This window comes from Tamandua tetradactyla, chromosome 2 (genome assembly GCF_023851605.1).
Source record: "Tamandua tetradactyla isolate mTamTet1 chromosome 2, mTamTet1.pri, whole genome shotgun sequence".
NCBI lineage: Eukaryota > Metazoa > Chordata > Mammalia > Pilosa > Myrmecophagidae > Tamandua > Tamandua tetradactyla.
This window is the reverse complement of record NC_135328.1, coordinates 15,479,241-15,501,853: the sequence shown is the minus strand read 5'-3', so window position 1 is coordinate 15,501,853 and position 22,613 is coordinate 15,479,241. Positions and strand designations below refer to the sequence as shown.

Genomic DNA, 22,613 nt, shown 5'->3' with positions numbered 1-22,613 from the left:
TGCTCATGCTTTCCCTGAAGAAATGGGTTGAAGAAATATTTAAACTATATTGGTTTTAAGGGTGTCAAATTAACCTGCCTGTTTGGGATATGTTGGAGAGAGGGAGGAATGTTTGGTGCTTCTTTTAGACGCCCCCCAAATGTTCCTCAGTCTTGCAAAAAGAGCTCCAGTATATCAAATATCCCAGAGGGCAGTATACTAAAATGACCACTAGGTGTCGCTGTCTGCCAACCTCTTAGCAGCTAGTAACCATAATAATAAGAAACAAATCATTAGAATTTAAATCAACAGGATTCCCTTCTAACATCCCTAAACTTAAAACTTAATTCTCTTTTTTCCTTCATTTTCTTTTTTCCTGGGCTGTCTCTGAGCATGCTGTTATTAATGCAAATGTAGGACATAAGCTGAAAATTTTTCCATTCTTACCTTCTGGTCTTCTCAAACATGCAGTGGGATATCCTGAGAAAGTTTTTTCCCTATTTAACCAGATGAGAAAACCGACACCCGAAAAGGTTGGAATCTGCAAACAAAAAAAATGAAGTGGTTGGCGGGCCACGGTGGCTCAGCAGACAAGAACGCTTGTCTGCCATGCCACCTTGCCATGCCAGAGGACCCGGGTTCAATCCCAGTGCCTGCCCATGTAAAAAAAAAAAAAATGCAGTGGCCAGCTTTCCTGGTACCCCCACCCCCACCCCCCAGATGGGGCTTGTACCCCCTGCCCCACCTACCAGAACAGAGGTGGTTGGCTGGGACGGATGGTGGGGAAGGGAGAGGGGTAACTCTTATGTTTGGGGGAATTAATTTAAAACATTGTATAGTGGGCCACGGTGGCTCAGCAGGTAAGAATGCTTACCTGTCATGCCTGAGGACCCGGGTTCGTTTCCCGGTGCCTGCCCATGTAATAAAAACAAAAAAAACAAAAACATTGGATAGTAAACTGTCTGATGTGGATGGTCATTTTTTCTTCTTATAAAAGATAAAGCTTCCGAGAAATTTTGTGGATGCTCTAAGCTCTGTGCCCTGGGTGGGTTTCCAGGAAAGTTCACCTTCTCTGCAACTCAGGTCGGGAATTGTTTAGTCCCTCTAACTCTTTGCCGAGAAAATGATAGACTTCCAGTCTGTGTCTTTAATTTACAACTCCAGAGAACTGAATGTATTTTTTCCTCTAAGAAAACTCCTGAATTAATTTGCTTTTTGCTTTGTGTGTGTGTATGTGTGTGTGCAGTCACATTTCATTATTTTTCCATGTGAGTATCCTGTTATTGCAGCACCATTTGTTGAATTTTTGTTTGTTTGTTTTTGGGGAAGTGCATGGACCAGGAATTGAACCCGGGTCTCCTGCATGGCAGGCGAGAATTCTACCAGTGAGCTACCCTTGCACCCCCTTAAATTTGTTTTTATATATGACTCTCTTGATTGTTTGGGGAGGAATGGAGCTTCAAGAAAAGGTTTCTGCTCTTCATTCTTGAGATAAGGAACTATATTCAACTTTGGAGTAAATTAAGTACAGGTATAGACAACTACTTACAAGCACAGTTTTTAAAAGGCTAAGGCTATTAAAATTTTTAACCATTAAAAATACAGAAAGACAGAAGAAAATGAAAATGTTTTAATTTTCTGTCTTAATTTTTTATCTTTTCCACCTTGCTTTTAAGTATGTATATACACTACCCATATATCTTGATCTTATAAATCTTTCACACAAAGGGTTTTGTACCTACTTTTAGCACTTAACATCTTCCATATCCTTCTGCAAAAAAAAAAGTGTTTAGTCACTTATTTAACCAACCCCTGAGTCTTAGGCATTTTTTCCCTGTAATGAACATATTTGTAAGCAACTGATTTTCCCTTATAATAAATTCTTACAAATTGAACTCAGCCATGGGACATGGAAAATATCTGGGCTTTTTGTCCCTATTGCCAAATTACCTTCATAACCCTTGTACCAATTTATACCCTCCACAGACCTGCATCCCAGCAAAGACTGAGGGTAGCTGCTTTCCCCATATCGAAGGAACACAAATTATCGTCAGAAACAAGCAAACAGACAAAAAACTTACAAAAGTGACTACTGAAAGTTACTCGAGAGGTTAAAGGCTGTTTTGTTTTGTCTTCCGCATTTATCAGCCATGTGTATGGCTTCTTTTTGATGGGATTATTCATTTGCCCATTATTTCCATAGTTTCTTTTTCTTATTGACTATAACTATTAACTGTGTATCTTATTTTTTGTAACATGATCCAAATATTTTCCTCACTTTGTACTTGCCTTTTCTTCATGCCTCCTGATGTTTTCCTTGTACACACATTTGAAATGTTTCTGTGGCCAATCTAGCAATCTTTAGTCTCTGTTTCTTGCCTTTGATACTGCTTATAAAAGTCTTTCTTTCCTCTAGCCAAGATGACAAATATTTGCCTTTATTTTCTTTGGCTGTTCTTATGGCTTCACTTTTTTATATGCAATTCTTTAATCTTCCTGAACTCTCTTGGTAAATAATATGAAGTAAGTATCTAAACCAACTTACTGTAGAACTGATGGTTTCCCTCTCTGATTTGAAATTCTAACTCTACCCCATACTCTGTAGTGCATTCTCAGTGGGGGTGACACTGCCTCTAAGGAGGCAAAAATTGCTCCTTGAAGTACAAAAAAGTCTTTCTCATTTTATGTAAAAAGCACACATATATGCTCAATGTCCCTGGCCATTAGAGAAATGCAAATCAAAACCACAATGAGATATCATCTCACACCCACCAGAATGGCCATTATCAACAAAACAGAAAATGACAAGTGCTGGAGAGGATGCGGAGAAAGAGGCACACTTATCCACTGTTGGTGGGAATGTCAAATGGTGCAACCACTGTGGAAGGCAGTTTGGCAGTTACTCAAAAAGCTGAATATAGAATTGCCATACGACCCAGCAATACCATTGCTGGGAATCTACTCAAAGGACTTAAGGCAAAGACACAAATGGACATTTGCACACCAATGTTTATAGCAGCATTATTTACAATTGCAAAGAGATGGAAACAGCCAAAATGTCCATCAACAGAAGAGTGACTAAACAAACTGTGGTATATACATACGATGGAATATTATGCAGCTTTAAGACAGGATAAACTTATGAAGCATGTAATAACATGGATGGACCTAGAGAACATTATGCTGAGTGAGTCTAGCCAAAAACTAAAGGACAAATACTGTATGGTCCCACTGATGTGAACCGACATTTGAGAATAAACTTGGAATATGTCACTGGTAACAGAGTCCAGCAGGAGTTAGAAACAGGGTAAGATAATGGGTAATTGGAGCTGAAGGGATACAGACTGTGCAACAGGACTAGATACAAAAACTCAAAAATGGACAGCACAATAATACCTAATTGTAAAGTAATCATGTTAAAACACTGAATGAAGCTGCATCTGAGCTATAGGTTTTTTTTTTTTTACTATTATTATTACTTTTATTTTTTTCTCTATATTAACATTCTATATCTTTTTCTGTTGTGTTGCTAGTTCTTCTAAACCGATGCAAATGTACTAAGAAACAATGATCATGCATCTATGTGATGATGTTAAGAATTACTGATTGCATATGTAGAATGGTAAGATTTCTAAATGTTGGGTTAATTTCTTTTTTTTCCGTTAATTAATAAAAAAAAAAGCTAAAAAAGCACACATATGCACATGTTGCATAGACAGATATAAATTGTATCTGTAGTATTAAAATTTCATGAGAGGGAGTGCTTTGGGGGAAAAAAAGTCTAAAAAGTCTCCCTTAGGGGGTGATAATGAAAAAAAGGTTGAGAAATACTGCAATAAATAATTTATTTATTATTGTAATAAATTATTTGTATATATTTGGGTGACTTTCTGAACTTTGTGTTCTACCCCATTGATGTTGTCGGGTCCTGTACCACAGCTGCCTGAATTCTGTTCCTCTGTTTGCTTCCTTCCTAGCACTTATGAGAATCTGAAATTACTGTGTTCATGTTCTTGTTTACCTATCTATCTCTCTCTCTCTTTTTTAAATTTATTTTTTAGAGCTGTTGTAGGTTTGTGGAAAACATCATATCCTCCTCATCCAGCCAGTCTTCCCTGTATGAGTGATTTCTTTCCCTTTTTTTTTTTTTGGCATGGGCAGGCTCTGGGAATTGAACCCGGGTCTCCGGCATGGCAGGCAAGAGCTCTGCTACGGAGCCACAGTTGCCCGCCCATCTCCACTTTAATTAGAATGAAAGCTCTGGGGAAGCTGGGACCTCGTTCTGTTTTCCACTGTATCCTCAACGTTTCATACGGTACATGGAGGAATGCACTGTATAAATACTTGCTGATTGATTAGTGAATTAGTAAATTTAAATATTTGGTGGGCCAAATCCCTTCCAGTTGCTCTTCTTTTTCACCAAAGTTTTGGCTGTTCTTATCCATATTCTTTTTTTCCCCTCTCACAAGCATTATTTATTGCAGGCTCACTGCAGTAGTTTTTTTTTTTTACCTTTTCTCATCTCTTCTTTTTTATTGTTATTTTTATGCACTTTTATTCACATATTCACATGCCATATAATCATCCAAAGTATACAATCAGTGGCTCACAGTATCATCACATATTTGTGCATTCATCACCACAATCAATTTCAGAAATTTTCATTACTCCAAAAAAAATTAATAATAAAAAAAACACCCCTTACACCCCCCCATTATTTATTTATTTATTTTTGTCTTTATTTTCTTATTCATTTACCCATACACTGGATAAAGGGAGTGTTAGCTACAATGTTTTCACAATCACACTCTCACATTGTAAAAGCTATATAGTTGTACAATCATCAAGAACCAAGGCTACCGGATTTCAGTCCAACAGTTTCACTTATTTCCTTGTAACTATTCTAAAATAGCATAAACTAAAAAGGAATATCCATATAATAGATATCTCTGTATCTCTATTAGAAATTTCTTAGCCACTGAAATTTTGTTTCCTTTCTTTCCCCTCTTTTGGTCAAGAAGGCTTTCTCAATCCCACAATGCCAGGGCTAAGCTCATGCCTGGGAGTCAAGTCCCACATTGCAAAGGAGATTTACCCTCCTGGAAGGAGGGTAGTGAGTTTATTTGCAGAGTTGGCTGAAAGAGAGAGGCCAAATCTGAACAACAAAAGAGGTTCTCTGGGGGTGACTCTTCGCATCATTATAAGTAGGCTTAGCTTCTCCTTTGCCGGAATAAGTTTCATAAGGGCAAGCCCCAAGATTGAAGATTTGGCTTATTAAATTGGGAGTCCCTAATTCTTGCAAGGATATCAGGAATTCCCCAGATGAAGAAGTTTAATATTTTCACATTTTCCTCCAGTCCCTCAAAGAGACTTTGCAAATATATGTTTTTAAAATTATCTGCCTGTTCTAGTTTGTAATCTGCCAGAATGAGATATACCAGAAACAAAACAGCTTTTAAAGAGGGGAATTTATTAAGTTGCAAGTTTACGATTCTAAGGCCATGAAAATGTGCAAATTAAGGCAAGGCTATGGAAATGTCCAAATTAAGGCACCAACAAGAGGTTACCATCACTCAAAAAAGGCTGCTGAAATTCGGAGTTTCTCTCCCAGCTGGAAGGGCACACTTCATGAAACAAAAAGCCAGGAGAGAAAGCAGAGTTACTGCTAGCTTTCTCTCCCGGCTTTTTGTTTCATGAAGCTTCCCTGGCTGTGTTTTCCTTCTTCATCTCCAAAGGTCTCTGGCTGCGTGGGCTCTTGTGGCTCTTTGCAAAATGGTTCCCTCTTAAAGGACTCCAGTAAACAACCCTACCTTGAATGGGTGGAGATCCATCTCTACGAAACCCATCTAATCAAAAGTTACCACCCACAATTGGGTGGGTCACATCTCCATGGATGATCAAAAAGCTCCCACCCAGCAATACTGAATGAGGATTAAAGGACTTGGCTCTTCTGGGGTCCACAAGAGATTCAAACTGGCACACTGCCCAAATTACTCTGGGATGTATTAGGGCATTACATCAACCTGTACAAAATAACAAGATCTCATTCCCTATTCCATGTTCCATGTAATTATGTTGTTTAGATAAGCTTACCATACAGATTAAATTAGATAGACCATACTTGATTTTATTAAAATAGATAAATACATTCTTGTTTCTGTTATTCTTTAAAATGAATTTTAACAGTTTTATCCACACACCATAAACCCATACTAAGCGTACAATCAATGGCTCCTGGAATAATCACATAGCTATACATTTACCACCAGTCTATATGAGAACATTTCCACATTTATTCTTGAAAAAGAACATTAGAACATTAGAATCATCTTGATAGGATGGAAAAAAAATCCTCTCAACTCCTCTAAAGGTGAAGCTACCACCTCCCATGTAGTGTGGCTAGTACTTAGTGTCCCAGTTCCAAAGAATATTGAAAGAGGAAAACAGTAACTTCACAGGGAGAAACATAGCAGAGCCCACTGTAACCAAGTGATCAGAATTAACAACACCATGCAGCTATCCCAAATCCTGATATCATGTGCTGAGAAGGGCACCAAAACCCCACACCCCCAGCCTAAGCATGAGAAAACACTAGACAAAACCAAATAAAGGGGTGTCCTAGAAAATACTTGACCAGTACTCTTCAAAACTCTCAGCATCATGAAAAACAAGGAAGTACTGAAAAATTGCCCTGATTTGGAGAAAACTAAGGAGACATGATAACTAAATGCAATGTGGAATCCTTGATTATATCCCAGGACAGAAAAAGGAGTTAGTGGCAAAACTGGCAAGAAAGACTTAAAATGTTGAATTAAAATCTCATTGCAATCACAGTGTTTCTGAGTTTTCAATGCTGTGAACTTTGGTATACAACTCAACCACTCTCTTTGTGGCTTAATGTTTTTTTGCCTTAGAGGTCTATGATACTGAGCTTTAATTATAGTTAACATTTATTGAGCATTTACAGTTCCCATGCTCTGCACTAAGAATTTCACAGGCATAACTTTACTTAATTATCAAAACAACTCTTCGGGTAGACTGGTGTGGATTTAGGTTAAAGGAGCTTGGAAATTATACAGCATCATATTTAAGTTAAAAAAAAAAAACCCACGCCAAATTATAAACATAAAATTAGGTACTGTGCTGGTTTCAAAGTATTGCGTACCCCAGAAAAGCCATGTCCTTTAATCCTAATTCAATATTGGAAGGCGGAAACCTGCGGTTGGATTGCTTCCATGGAGATTGATCCACTCAATTGTGGGTGTGGCCTTCAGATGGAGATGACTGCCATTTGAGATGGGTCTTCATTAGTTTACTGGAGTTCTTTAAAAGGGGAGACATTTTGGAGAAAATGTCTTATATATTGTCCTAGGTGTTCTTTAGGATTGGCAGGAATGGTCCTGGTTGGGGTTTGGCAGGTTATGATAGGTAGCAAGGTCTAACCGAAGCATGCATAAGAGTGACCTCCAGTGTAGCCTCTCCACTCGACTGAAATCTCTCAGCCCCTGATACCTTGTTACACTTCTTTCCCCCCTTTTGGTCAGGATGGCATTTGTTGATCCTCCCGTGCTAGGGCAGCCTCATCCCTGGGTGTCATCTCCCACACGGCCAGGGAGACTTTCATCCCTGGATGTTACCTCCCATGGAGGGGGAAAGGCAATGATTTCACTTGCAGAGTTGGGCTGAGAGAGAGACAGGCCACATCTGAACATCAAAAGAGGTCCTCCTAGGCATACCTATGGGTAGGCTAAGCTTCTCCACTACATACATAAGCGTCACAAGAGGGAGGAGGGGACCTTACACCTGCAATTTGGGGAGCTCAGATTTAGGTAGCAACTCAGTCTTCTGTCTTGGGTCCTCCAGGGAGGGGTTTTGAAAGAAAATAAAAAACAGAGATTATTCCTTCCAGTGCCTGCCCATGCAAAAAAAAAAAAAAAAAAAAAAAGAGAGATGATTAGGTAAGTTGTTCGTGGCTAGTGACTATTTGTACTTCCGTCTTCCTTCAGGTTAATAGCTTTATGGTATCCAATGTCCTTAAGAGTTTTGAGGCACATTATTGCTTGCGTCTTTGTACACTCGCAGTTTGTGGTGTCTGGCTGACACCTGCTTAAGAACAATCTCCAGACTCCACTTTAAATCTCTTAGCCATGTAATTTTACCTTGCTTTATTTCTTCTTACAACACCTACTTATTTATAAAACCTATTGAGATCAGCCCCCCACCCCCACCCCGGGCGTGGCACCCGGGTCTTCTGGGACCACCGCACCACCACCCCCCCCCCACCCCCCCGCCAGTGCCCGGCGTGCCGCGCATGCATCACGCCCTTCCGGGGCTGGAAGGCAGTTAGTAGGGATGAGACAGACGTGGGGGAGGACCAGCGGAGGGTCAGGGAAACAGATCACCCGCACACAATCACGGAGCGCTGCTGCCATAACTTCTGGAAGAAACGCGAGTGCCGGTACAGCCCCGGAGCCCAGGAGCTCAGGCTCCGAAAGTGAGACCGGAAGCGAGGCCGCGAGTCCAGCGGCCCACACAACCAATGGCCTGAGGGTGCGCCCTCCGACAGTGGCTAACGTGGGCCCTGCTGGGGAGGAAGGGGGACAAAGCCGTGAGGCCCATGAGGCGCGAGAAGGGACCATCTTTCTGCGAACTGCCAAGGCAGTGTAATCAGGGGCAGGCCTCTCTTCTCGCATCCGTCCTGCTGGTTAACCTAGCTTAGTGCTACCACCCCTCGGACCTTCACACCCACCTCAGATACCAAGGCTGCCCTCAGTAAAGATGGCGGACGGGCGAGCGGAAAAGCCAGAAGTGGGCGGGGCCGGGGCGGGCCTGTGGTGGGGGCGGGGCCTGTGGGGGGCGGGGCGGGGCCTGTGGGGGCGGGGCGGGGACGGCGGGAGACGGGCGTGACCCGCGGCACCGACCGCGGTTTCAGTCTCCCGGGCGCACCCGGCTCAGCGGCCCCGCCCTGGCTCTGGGTCTCCTTCCTCTAGGCGCCGGCCGAGGAGCGGACTCTTGGCCCAGGCGCCGTTCCGCGGTGGCCGACAGGCGGGGATGGAGAAGCCCCCCGAGTCCAGCCCGGCCGACCCCTGGCCTGAAGAGCCCCGGGCCCCGGGCCCCGAGGTGTGGGTTCGCGAGGAGTCGGGGGGCTGCGCCCGGGCCCCGGACACGGAGCCCAGGAAACTCTGCGGCTATCTGAGTAAGTTCGGCGGCAAAGGGCCCATCCGCGGGTGGAAGTCGCGCTGGTTCTTCTACGACGAGAGGAAATGCCACCTGTACTACTCGCGGACCGCGCAGGATGCCAACCCCTTGGACAGCATCGACCTCTCCGGGGCGGTCTTTGACTGCAAGGCAGACGCCGAGGAGGGCACCTTTGAAATCAAGACTCCCAGCCGGGTGATCACCCTAAAGGTAAACGGAGCGGTGTCCTGCGTTTCGGCGGGGCTTGTTCCCAGGCACGGGGGGGGGGGGGGGCGCCGTAAATGGACCCGGACAGCGACTCCAGGCCGGTGCCCCGCGCTCTGGGCTTTCCAAAGCGCCTTCGCTCTGCCAGCTAGGCCAGGCGGGAGGTGATACACCCATTTCACAGACCAAGAAACTGAGTCTAAGAGAGTCGAAGTCCATGGCGCCAGGTCACACACCAGAGAGGCAGGTAATGCACACTTGGAACCCCTAAGTCTTTCCACTTCTCACTGCCAGATGAAACGTTACTTTTGAGTGTGCCTAATAATGCAGTTTCTTTTAACTTCCTTACTGGGGACTGAAGCAAAGACGAGGTGTAGGGACTTTGCTTCTCTTTGGCCACTCTTGAAGCCACCGTTCCAATTCATTTTTCTTGCTGCTTGGCCAAGAGGAGGGAATGCTGAGAAAACGTTGGCTTAGGTTTCAGTTCATCCTGGCTTGTCTAAACCTGTCCTCCCATCAGCAGGAAGCTAAGTTCACAAACATGCACGCGGCAGTGGGCCTGCAGTCAGTGTTCGGGTCAAGTGGAGCTGCTCCATCGCTTAGTAGGAAAGACAGCTCTCCGCTGCCCGTTGTCTGAGCATCAGAGAGGAGTGTGGCCAGGATATGACACTCCCCTCTCCGCCAGCCCCTCCAGCCATCTGATGTGTGCTGAACCCCTGGATGAAGCTGCAGTTTCAATTCTTTTTGCTGGCTGAGCCTGGCTGGTGACCCAAATGAGGGCCTTCTTTAAAACAATAGGGACCAGGAATTCTGTGCCTGGGAAGGCATTTTAGAGGTCTCGTGGCTCACACCTCCCTCCCCCACTGGTTCAGGGATGGATCCAGGATCTCCAATACATAGTTTGTACTATTCCATGGATCCACGCATACGCCTGGCTCAGTGCTGTAGACCCTGGAGTGGGAGACAGAGCAGAACTGCCCCACAGTAAACTGTTAGAGATACCATAAGTCCCCAGGAGAAAAGAGTGGTCACAGAGAAAGGTCTGTTCCCTAGATGGGAGGGGCTGTCCAGAGAGGGCCTCCTGGAAAAGGACAACATCTCAGGGTTGGAAGAGGGATGCAGACAAGAAGGAGAAGAGCATTCCAGGCCTAGAGAGCCCCAGGAGCACAGACAGGACAATTGGATACAGCCTGAAATGCTCAGGCACGTCCCAGGAGCCTGGGTTAGAAATGCCCAAGAGGTGGAGTTGAGGGACAGGCCAAGGGCAGGGCCATTTGTGAATGAGGTCAAGGAACTTGGGCCTTGTCCTGTAGGCTGGGGGAAGGTGTTACAGGCCTAAGCAGGGAAGTACTGTGAGATTAGGATGTTTTTGAAAGCTTGGACTAGCTTCTGGGCAGAGGACGGAGGATGGAGTCCACCAGGAAGTACTGGGGAGAGGCAGTGGCTGAACCAGGGCAGCGAGAGTGGGGAGGAAGAGATGCTGAGGACTCCGGGATGGTCCAAGCGCTTGGCTGGCTGGCGGGTGAATCAGGTCCCTGAGGGAGGAAACTGGTTTGGGGAGACCATGGGACATCCTTGGATATCCTCCTCAGAGACTCATCCAGGAGGGCGGGGAGCACATTGGTCAGCTCACCCAGTGTCCCAAGTGCTTGGCACGGTCCTGACGTACAGTGGGTGCTCAGTACACACTTGTCAATGGGATGAATCCCATGTGGTGTTGGGTTTAGGCTGAGCTGTCAGCATGAACGCCATGGAGAAGCCATGGGAGGGGCTGCGTAGAAAGAGAAATTGGGCATCACTTTATTTGATGCCTCCTCAATAGGCTGGGTTTGTGGGGTCCCCCAGCCTCATGGGCCTCTTGAGAGAGGGGGCTCCTGCCCCATTATTCTGTACCCTGCTGCTAGCACCGGCTGTGGCAGGAGTACTGGAGCAGCTGGAGGGGCCCACAAGGCCAGTGCCCTCCCGTGAGCACATGGCTTTCCAGTCCCTGTGCACATCACTATTTAGGCAGATCCCCAAGGCAAGAGGGATGACTGCATTCTACACAGCGGCAGCTGGAGTCCCAGGGCCACTACTGTTCTTCCCTCAGCCTCCGTACTGGGGTTTCAGGGGCAGGTGCCCCCTGCAGTGACAGCCTCCCTTGACCTCTCCCGGCTCCCACACCGTGGCGAGGCCCCCAGCCTCAGGCCCTGTCTCCAGACCCAGGGCCCTGCCAGCTAACCCTTATACTCCACAGGCTGCCTCCAAGCAAGTGATGCTGTACTGGCTGCAGCAACTGCAGATGAAGCGCTGGGAGTTCCACAATGGCCCACCTGCCACCCCTGCCGCCACCGCCGCCAATCCTACTGCCGTCCTGGCTGGGGACCAGCCCACCCTGCACCTCCAGCTAGGTACTCTGGGGTGACCGAGCCCTTAGCCTTCTGTGGGGTGCGGGCGGGAGGAGGCCTCTGCCAAAGAAGCAGGAAGCTGGGGATGGGTCTCAGGATTCGGGAGTAGCAGCGGCCTGTGGAAGGTGAAGAAAAGGGCCTGGAGACTGGCCACCTGGGCTGAATCCTCACATTGTGTAATCTTGGGCATGCCACTTAATCTCCCTGAGCTGTTTTCCTTTCCTGCTAAATGGGGATGGTCAATTACATCTGCTCCTTAGGGCTCTCATGAGGCATAAATGAACCCACGCCTGTAAATTGGGGGAACAAGGCCTACATGTTGTCAGAGCTCAGTCGACAAAGCAGCTGTGAGGTGACCACCAGGGGAGAGTCTCAGCACCCTGTCCTCGATGGGTTGCAGTGAGGGAGGTTAAGGAGAAAGTGTGGTTGTTGCCACTGCTTCTTGCACAAATGCATCTGCACTTGATCAGTGATTTCATCCCCGGTGGTCCCATAAGGCTGAATCATTTACCCCCCTGGGTCCCTAACAAATGGAGTGGCTTGAACCCAAATCCTAGAACATTCCATCAGGAAGGAGCCTGGGAGATCACACATTCCCCCCTCCCCCACTGCAGCCAGAGGTATGATTGGCAGGTTTTAGCATCGGGCCAGACCCCCCCCCCCGACAGCTGCCTCTCTAGGACCCTCGAAAAAGAGGTCCTAGCAGAGTGAGGAAATGCCTCTGCAGTTGACGTAAGGCAGAGTGGCTGCAGAAGGGCATCTTGCCCAGAGCCCCCAACCTCTGTGCCTGCATGTTTTTCATGCCCCAGGCTGAGCTCATCTGCCCTAACCCTTCTCCCCCAGTTTCCCTTCCCTACCATTGCTGAAGCAACTGGGAGTCACCCTCAAGCCTTTCTCCTCAGTTGGCCTGTCTGGTCAGTCACTGGCTTCTGGCCATTTTTGCCCTCTGACCTGCACACCAGGTACAGACTGCTCCACACTGCTGTTGTTTGGCTCAGGCCTCATGTCCTAGTGTCCTGGGGCCGCTGTAACAAAGTACCACTAACTGAGTGGCTTCACAGATTTTGTTCTCATACATCCTGGAGGCCATGTGTCCGCGATCAAGGTGTGGACAGGGTTGGGCATCCACTGAGACTGGCAGGGGAGACTCCTTCCTTACCTCTTCCAGCTGTTGGTAGCTCCTGGGCATCCTTGGCACTCCTTGGCTGTAGCTGCTCACTCCGGTCTCTGCCTCTGTCTTCACCTGGCCTTCCCCACTGTGTGTCTCCCTCTCTGTCCCCACTTCTCATAAGGACACCAGTCATATTGGATTAGTTTTTATGATAATTACTCCTTTTTACTGTAGATAAGCATCAGCATGAATTTCCTCAGGGAAGCTTTTGGGTGTTTTATGCTTTCAGGGAGTTTCTTTGCTTCTGCACTTCTCCACCCTTCTCCCCATTGGCCTAGGATCCAAACACCTTTGGCCACGCAGAAAATTGCAGCCTGAATGCGTGCAGCTGCCCAGGTCAGCTCAGCCAGACACAGTGAGAAACCCTCATGGTCCCAGAACCCCTGTGCATCCTGCACCGAGATCTGAAGAGCCAGGTTATCAAGACATTGGCTTTCGGGCAGGCCACGGTGGCTCAGCAGGCAAGAATGCTCACCTGCCATGCCAGAGGACCCGGGTTCGATTCCTGGTGCCTGTCCATGTTAAAAAAAAAAAAAGACATTGGCTTTCGGCTCCCACAAGCTTCTTATGCTGTGGTAAACCAGTTCCTTTCGTTCTGTGGTTTTGGGTCAGCACACCCCAGTCTTTTCTGGGCCAGCCCCTGCTCTTTTGTGTCATGGGCATGAGGGGGATGATTGCAGGTGGCCAGGGCACCATTCTCCCTGGAAGGAGACTGGTATGAGAGGCAGCAAGCAGGACATGGGCTTCTTCTCACTCAGCCTTTCCTGGGCCCCAAGCAAGCCTCACTCTGTCAGACCCAGGCCTGCACAGAACCTTCTCCAGCCCCTGTAGCCCCTGGATGCCTCCAGGGGAGGCAGGACTGAAGCAGGCTGCCCCACCTCATCGGTCTCCAGCCTTCCTGGGAGGAAGCGGGGGCCTGCTCCCGGGCTGCAAAAACCTCCTGACCCACTTCTGACTTTGAGTCACAGAGATGCCATCTTGTGAGAAGTGTCTTGTCACTGCCCTTGAGCAATCTGCAGAGCATTTCTCTACAGCTTTTCAGCATCAGCACTTTTATTTTGTACTTTACCCAAAAGGTTGGTTTCCATAGAAGCCAGAAAAGTGCAATGGGAAGCTATTAGGCTAATAGTAATAACATGTTTGCAAAGTAGAACACAGTTTACAAAGGGCTTTCATAGGTGGGAGGCACATAAAACTAGCTCTACAGTTCATTTGCTGGTGCTGGTGTCTCAGTTTACATGCATCATTTTATTTAATCCTCACAGCAGTCCTAGGAGGTAGCATTAGTCCCATTTTGCAGAGGAAGAAACTGAGGCTCACCGAGAAAGAAAACGTCAGAGCTGAAATTCGAGCTCCAGTGTGCAGCTGAGGAGATGGCTGGTCATTTGTCCAAGCCCCTGGGGAAGCAGTGGCCCTGGCCATTTTCTGTCCAGGCAGTGATGTCTTCTTTTCAGCCGTGGGGCAGCTCCTAGGCCTCAGGCAGAAGGAGATGCAGAAACAAATGCTGCTGAAAGCCCTTCAAGTGCCACCATCAAGGGCGTTTCTCAGACCAGAGCCTTGGCTCCCTACTTCTCTTTCCTCTGGGAAGTGTGGCATCTCCCCCATATGCTGCTCCCACCCGCAATACCTCGCCCCTTGGACGCCCCACCTCACCCACCCCCACCCCCACCCCCACCCCCACCCCCGCCCTGGGAGCTTGCACCTTCTTCCGATGAGCCATGTGGCTTAGTGGGAAAAGCAGGAGTGAGGGGCTTCGTTTGTCAGAGCTCTGCTGCCTGCCATTGTGACCTGAGCCGTGAAAGCCCCTTCCCTGAGCTGCTGTTTTCTCCTGGCCGGCCCGTCTCACCTTGCATGTCCTTGGTTGGAGCACATCTAGGCCCAGGGGGAAATCAGAGGAAAACAGATGGTGGCAGTTAGTGAGGGGCTTGCTAAGATGTTAACATCTTGGACAAAACATAGTTCCTTGGTTTTCTGAATGAGGGGAAATAAAGATGATGAAAGTTTTGATAAACAAGAAATTCTTGCTTATATGGACAAATGTGTTGGCAGCCTGGCTGATCAGTCCAGATTGGAGACCACGTTGAAAAGTGAAGCTTTGTGGTTTTCACACATTTTTGTATGCCTTTCTTCTTTCATCCTTGCCCCAACCCTGAAGAAGAAGAGGGAGTGGATTCTTCCTGCTTTAAAAATTTGGAACCCAAGGCAGAGGTCTCAGCAGAATGGGCACCTCCTGCTCCTGTGCAGAGTTGGGGACCCTGCTTCTCCAGCCAGCTGAGATCCAGCCTCTTAGCCCCCACAGTGCCCATTCCACGTTGCCAGCCCTGTCTCCCCTGGTGCGCTTGCATCCTCAGCTCTGGGGTTGGGGCTCTTTGCTATCTTTGGTACTTACACACAAGCCCTCTTGAAGCCCCTCCAGGCAGTCTTCCAGGGGCTGGGTGCTGGAAGGAGTCTGTCTCCACACCCCCCACCCCTGATGCTTTGGGCTGCCCTGTTCCCAGGTGTGTTGGAACTTCCTGCATAGCTGGTCCCTCCCACTTTGTCCATTCCCACCTAAGAGCCCCAGGGTATGCTCAGTTTGCTTTTCTTGAAGGAGGAACTCAGAAAGTGTGGCTTTTGGTGTGGCCAGACACTGGGCAGGTCTGCCTATTAGAATTAGCAAATGGGTTGTTTGCCTTCCAGTTGTATAAGTGGTTTATTGAGTAGATTGAGCAGCTCCCCACCCCCACCCTCCATTGTATTTAATGCTTTTACGCCCTCGCCTTTTGGCAGACAAGGTGCAAAAATAAATCTCCCCTTCCCTGAATTCTCTGCCCTCTCTAAGCACAGGGCTGCGTAATCAAAATTGCGCCATCCCACAATAGGTCTTGGTTCTTTTCTGCTTTTTCTAATACTTGCAACTAACTTCCTAAAACCCACCCCTTCTTCCTTATCCCTCACGCAGTGCTTGCTTCTGAGCCTTGGGACCTTCCTTAGCATTAGCTGCCTTTGAGCCCCGTACGTATGAGAATCACTGTTCAGAAAATAGAAAAGTAGAACAGGAAAAAAAAAGGGAAATGATCCAAAATCCTGTCACCCAGAGACAGACACTGCTGATGCCCCGCCCTTTTTTCCCCCCAAAACTTATTTATTGAAAACCAGAAGAAGTTCTACTACTGGTTTCGCCGACTCTCTTTTAAAAGAAAAAATTGGGAATCATTTAATATTTTTAAATGACCTACTTTTGGATACTCGTTATTGTAAACCCTAATATTTCTGTGTGGCGAAATCTTTTTATAAACATCCTTTTTTTTCCTGTATACTGTATAAATGTGGTGGGGGTCACATTTCATTCTTTTTCCGTGTGAATATCCCGTTATTGCAGCACCATTTGTTGAGTATTTGTTTATTTGTTTGTTTGTTTGCTTATTGGTTTGTTTTGGGGGAAGTGCATGGGCTGGCACTCGAACCTGGGTTCCCCTCATGGCAGGCAAGAATTCTACCACTGAACTAACCACCCTTGCTCCCCCAAACATCTATTTTTGATGAACATATATCCTTTTTTATTTCTAAAATTAACCCATGTTTACTGTGGGAAATTTGAAAAAAAAATAGTAAAACAAAACAAAAACCTAGCCTGCTCACTTGTGAACTGTTTAACCACTCTGAGAATCGTGGAGTGTATTTCTCTGAGACCTTCTGTATAATTAAGATCATGTTATGGCTCCAGTTTTCTTTTTGTTTGTTTAATATGGATTTTCCACATAATATTATTTCCCAGATACACTCCCCATGTTCTTAAATATATATCATGGTTTGAAGGCACTTATTTAACCAATTCCCAGATTTTTTAACTCTTCAAGTCATTTCCAGTTTGGAGCTGTCATAGACAAGGCCAGGTGGACCTCTTGGCACAGAAAGCTTTGTCTGCATCTTTAAGGTGGATTCTCAGGTGTAGGATTTGCTACAGGTCTGCACGGTTTTAAGGGGATTCCAAGAAGGTTGCGCTTTATGCTGCATTTATGGGTCGTCTGAAGGTACCTAGCAAGCTTTCTTCATATACTGTTAACCTGCAAGCAACAGCTCCACTGCTCCCCTGCTTCCCTGCTCCCAGCAGACTCACGGCCCCCCTGCCCAGCTTCCCAAGAGTGCGGTAACCCAGATGTATTGATTCCCTGTCCTTGTTCCTCAGAGCCAGAGGAGGCAGAGCTGGAGGAATTCCTGTACCCTGTGAAAACACCCACAGGGCTTGTGGGCATGGCAGCTGCCTTGGAGCCTGTTCCGGCCGTGCCCTTGGTCCTGCAGAATATTTCCCTCAAGCACCTGGGAACTGAAATACAGTAAGTGCCTGGGGGCCAGAGTCTGGCCAGGCTTCCAGCAGCCCCTTCTGTGGAAGCCCCTGCAGGGAGGCTGTGTAGGAAGGTGGAGGGGGGGCTTATCTTCAGTTTATCACTTCATTACTTTAGAATATGGTATTTGTTGTTATAAAAGTAGCGCGTGTTCTTTGTGGGAATTGAGAAACGTCTCGAAAAATGAAAGAATGAGTTTTAAAGTACCCGCAACCATCGGCCCTGCATGCTCAGCTGTGGCCTGTCTCTGTGCTCCGTATTTTCCAAATACACATGTGCGCAATTGAGGGCTTCCTGGACGTTGTGCAGTAGTGGTCTCTCGGGGGGAACGCATGCCAGATGCAGCCAATTGTTCACTTTGAACACATGCAATTTATTGTGTGCCGATCATATCTGAACGGCTTTTGTCATTTAATAATATGTTACGTATACCTCTTCCCACTGCCAGACTTGGTTGGAAGGAGTTTGTAAGAAGGTTGCAGTATGGGCTGGCAGTTACGAGCCCGGGTTTTTGTGCCATACTGCCTGGGTTTTCACATCAAACTGCCTGAGTTTGTAACCTGGGTCTGGCATTCTCTAGCTGGGCTGCGGTCAGCAAGTTGTCTGATGTCTCTGGGCTGCAGCTCCCCTATAAAAAGGTGGAAATAGGAAACCGCCCTAATTACAAGGTTGGCTAGGGGTTAAATGGGCTAATAATGTGCCATTTATGGGCCTGTAAGAAACATGAGCTTGCTATTCCTACAGCTGCTGCTGTAGGAAATTTAAACCATACCCGACCCTGACCTTGGTCAGACGCTAATTTTGTATGTGGGCTTTGGTCAGACTGGAGTGCCACACTGGCATTTGGGGCCTGCAGGCAGGAGGCTAAGCTGCCCATCTTGTGATGGGACAGAGGGACTTGGGTTGGAGAGAGTGTGGAGGTGGGCAGGGTTGGTTCCCCCAGGGGAGGGGGCGAGGAGGGCACCCTGCAGGATGTAATCCCTTGCGGAGCTGGGGTGGGGGGCAGTTCTCCACTCTGTCAGGTGGGGGTGACAGTAATCCTTACTTCATTGGGTTGTCGGAGGATTAAGCGAGCTGAATGCGTGTACAATGTCCAGCTGAGAGCCTGGCCTGTGAAAGGGCCCATCGATGTGTTCCGTGGTTATGATTGTCATGCCTACTGTACAGATGAGGAAATTGAAGCTCAGAGAGGATGAGTGGCTTGTCCGAGGTTTTTCCTTCCAGAAAAGTCCTAATTACCCCTCCCTGCTGGCCGGGGCACAAGCCTCTCAGACCTGGAGCTACACCCACAGGGAAGATGCTACAGGAATTGCTCCAGGCAAGGGCAGTACACGTCTTTCCCACGCAGGGTGGTGCCGCTGCCTGGGGGCCACCTGCCAGGAACACTTTGGGGAGGCCTGGTTCTGGGCGCTGGAGCATGACGTCCGGGATTGAACTCCACAAGCCAGTGCTTTGGCCTTGAATCTCTGCATTAGTGCTCAGCCCAGGCAGGGGAGAGTGTACCCCAAAGAGTCGGGCTCCTTACAGTCAGACCTCGGCAATAATAGAGTAAAAGGAACAGGGAGTGAAGTTCAAGGCCAGGCATCAGGAGACCTGAGTTCCGGACTCTTCTCTTCCCCTAATCTGACTGGTTCTCCCTCCGTCAGCTGTGCTACCCATGAACATCCAGCTCATTCTGTTCCTCTTCTGGACCTAGCTGAACCCAAATCTGGATTTGTTCTAAAAGCAATTTTCAGGTCATATTTGGTTCTTTGAAAAGGTCAACAAAATTGACAAACCTTTAACTAGACTAACCAAGAGAAAAGAAAACTCAAAGTACTAAAATGGGGAATAAAAAGGGGACATTAGTACAGACCTTTACCTACATAAAACAGATGACCAGGGGGCACTAGGAGCAATTATATGCTAAAAAAAATTAGATTTTATAATTATAAAACTCTTAGAAGAAAATGTCGGCATAAATTTTATCTCTAGGGTTATCTTTTTTTTCGCATGATCTCCTGGTGATCTTATGCATGTTCGAGTTTGAAAAGCATTGCACAGACTTTCTCATTCTACTCGCCATGTTTCTCAATCTCTGGCATATTTTTTTTTAACTTTTTTATTGTATAATATAACGTATATACAAAGCAAAGAAAGAAAAAAGCAATTGTTTTCAAAGCACTCTTCAACAAATAGTTACAGCACAGATCCCAGAGTTTGTTATACATCCTAGAATATATTAAGCAGATGCTTTCATCTCTAATTTTTCCTTTAATTAGCTCCAGAACATAGGAGGCTAGAAAGAATAAATATTTTTTATCATCACTATCAACTTTTTTTTCTTTTTTGTGAAAAATCACATATATACAAAAAAGCAATACATTTCAAAGCACAGCACAACAATTAGTTGTAGAACGAATTTCAGAGTTGCTATGGGTTACAAACCACAATTTTAGGTTTTTACTTCTGACTGCTCTAAGATACTGCAGACTAAAAGAAATATCAATTTAATGATTCAGCAGTCATTTTCATTTGGTAATCCCTACCTTCTCTGTGTAACGCCACCATCACCTATAATTTTTCTCTCCCAGTCTTTAGGGGTGTTTGAGCTATGACCATTCTAACTTTTTCATGTTGGAAGGGGCTGTCAGTAATATGGGGTGGGGAGATGGAACTAGCTGATGCTCTGGAGAGGCTGGACCCTCTAGGTTTCGGGACTAATCTGGTCCCATCTGGAGGTTGTAGGTTTCTGGAAAGTTACCCTAGTATGTGGAACCTTTGTAGAATCTTATGTAATGCCGTAGGTGTTCTTCAAGATTGGCAGGAATGGTTTGGTTGGGGTTTGGTAGGTTAAGATAGGTAGCAATGCCTAACTGAAGCTTGCATAAGAGTGACCGCAACAGTAGTCTCTCAACTATCTTTGAACTCTCTCAGCCACTGATACCTTTTCCCCCTTTTGGTCAGGATGGAATTGTTGATCCTGCAGTGCCAGGGTCAGACTCATCCCTGGAAGTCATCTCCTACACCTCCAGGGAGACTCCCACCCCTAGATGTCATGTCCAGTGGGGGGGGGGCAATGATTTCACTTGCAGAGTTGGGCTTAGAGAGACTGAGGCCACATCTGAGCAACAGCAGAGGTCCTCCCGAAGTAACTCTTAGGCATGCCTATAGGTAGCCTAAGCTTTTCCACTACCTACATAAGCTTCAAAAGAGTAAGCCTCAAGATCAAGGGCTTGGCCTATTGATTTGGGTGTCTCTAACATTTGACACACTATCAGGGGTTTCCGTGGTGGTAAAATTTAATAGTTCTGTACTTTTTCTGCCATCCCTCAAGGTATTTTGCCAATACTTTTTTTTTCTTTTTGCACAGGCAGGCTTCGAGAATCGAGTCTCCGGCATGGCAGACAAGAACTCTGCCTGCTGAGCCACTGTGGCCCACCCTGCCAATACATTTTGATTATCTGCTTAGTATATTCTAGGGTGTATCCAGGCATTACATTAAACTATGCAGGTGTATCCAGGCATTACATTAAACTATGCAGGATTAAAGGCCCTCATTCTTATTCTGGGCTCCGTGTGTTTCAGTCATATTTTTTACCTATGACTCTTTGCAAAATGCTGGATAATTCATTTGGATCTTTCAGTACACCGCTTTCCCCATTAGCTGTACCGAACCTCCTGTCTGACTATTCATTGAGTTTTATATTTCCATTACTATATTTTACATTTCTGAGAATTCTAATGGAATCTTTTTTAAAGCTACCTAGTTACTTCTATAGTCCTTGTTCCTTGATTCAGTGTTTTATTTTCTCAATCTAATGAAGCTGCTTTGTGACTAGGATCGGGTCATTCCAATAGTTGAAGTCCTTGGAGGGCTAATTATGCCATTTGTTGTTTTCCTGCCTTTCGTTCCTGGTGGCTTGTTTCCTTGTTTGTTCAGTGATTTTTTACTATGTGCTTATCTTTGGTTAAGTTCGTGTGTGAGAATCCTGAAGGGCGGGGTTGAGGATGCTTCCTGATACGGAGAATTTGTGTCATTCTGGGGGTGTGGCCAACCTGGGGCCATTTTAATTTAATGTTGTGGCTTGAGACTTCCCAGAAATGTAAATTCAAACAAAATGCCCATGATGGTAGATCTATGATTTCAGATTATTAAGTGGAGACTTTTTTTTTTATTCAGAACTTTCACCTACAATTTCCTTGTGTTAATTTCCTCGTAGGGCATGTTTTTTTGTCATGTGCTTTTGTTTGTTTGTGTTTAACCTACCTATTCCCAGAAGGCATGGACCTTCAAGAGTCCCAGCTTTACTAGGGATTTCAGTTCCAACTCCTCACTTGTCATGGACCCAAAATCTTTCTTTCTTCCCTCATAGTCAAGACTGTAGGGTTCTAGCAGTTGCTCCCTAGACAAGCTTGCTTTCACCACAATAACGCTGCGCATCCCTTCAGAATTCAGTGCCGCATAATAATAAGCCCTTATTTTCTCACTCACATTCTGGGTTCAGCCCGTCTACGTGAGGCTCAGGTGGGCTTGGCCCTGAGCCTTTGGTAGCTCCAGGTCCACTCCACGTGTCCACCTTCCAGGGCCCAGCAGCTGCTGAGCCGTGTTCTCCTCACCGTGGAAAGCAGGGGTCCAAGAGGGCAAGCCCTCTATGGAAGCACCGTTTTCAGCTGTTTATATCACATCCGCCAACACCCCGTGGTCCAGACCAAGTCACACAGCCACACTCAAAGTCAGGCAGGGGGTGGGAGAGCGCCCTCCCACGGCGGTGGCGGCAGGAGTGGGTATTTGCTGAAGAGGAGTCTGAGCCACCTTCTGTCCTCTGTGCTCCCCACGGGAGTCTCACCTCCTATTTCGTTTCAGCCCCTAGAGGTTTCCCTTCCTCTCCTAGGACTCCAGGAAGGTATTTAGAAAACGGGTTTGTACTTATCCGGCATCTCAGTGATGCAGAATGAGGGTTTTTGGAGTCACTGTGCACCGTGTGGCTCAGACTGCTCGGGGCTGATGTCGCACACGGGGACTCTGCCACAGCCCGCAGACGTGGGGACCTCTTCTTACCGCACTCCCACCGCCCTTTAGTAGGTGCCCTCTGCCACGCTCTCACTGCCCTTTAGTAGGTGCCCTCTGCGTGCCAAGCTGTCCAGACTCTTTTGACCATGCCCCACAATTTTTGTATTACAGATCAGTACATGTAATTTATAAAACGATACTAACCCTTCCCAAGTGGGGTGCACTCGGACATTTTTTATTTCATTTTTTAAATGCCAGTCATGTTACCTTACACGTAAAGACATATAAACTGACTATATTCCACTAGGGCCACAACCTGCAGTTTGAAAAGCATCAGCCTGGTGATCGCATTGAGT

The 22,613-nt window shown here is 46.7% G+C and overlaps 1 protein-coding gene and 1 long non-coding RNA gene across 4 annotated transcripts in view; one reads left to right on the top strand and one right to left on the bottom strand.

Moving 5' to 3' along the window:
- The window catches only part of LOC143666449 (uncharacterized), a 47,710-nt gene extending 38,907 nt beyond the window's left edge, over positions 1 to 8,803 (bottom strand). For all 3 annotated transcript variants that reach the window (XR_013167642.1, XR_013167646.1, XR_013167636.1), the window contains exons 1-2: positions 8,729 to 8,803; positions 427 to 520 (exon numbers count right to left, since the gene is read on the bottom strand). This is a non-coding gene — a long non-coding RNA (uncharacterized LOC143666449). The remainder of the gene's footprint in view (positions 1 to 426; positions 521 to 8,728) is intronic.
- Positions 8,356 to 22,613, top strand: part of TBC1D2 (TBC1 domain family member 2) — a 58,539-nt gene continuing 44,281 nt past the window's right edge. The window contains exons 1-4 of the mRNA XM_077140180.1: positions 8,356 to 8,529; positions 8,970 to 9,387; positions 11,618 to 11,771; positions 17,108 to 17,255. Of these exons, the coding sequence (XP_076996295.1) occupies positions 9,031 to 9,387; positions 11,618 to 11,771; positions 17,108 to 17,255 (659 nt within the window). The 5' untranslated portion in view covers positions 8,356 to 8,529; positions 8,970 to 9,030. The remainder of the gene's footprint in view (positions 8,530 to 8,969; positions 9,388 to 11,617; positions 11,772 to 17,107; positions 17,256 to 22,613) is intronic.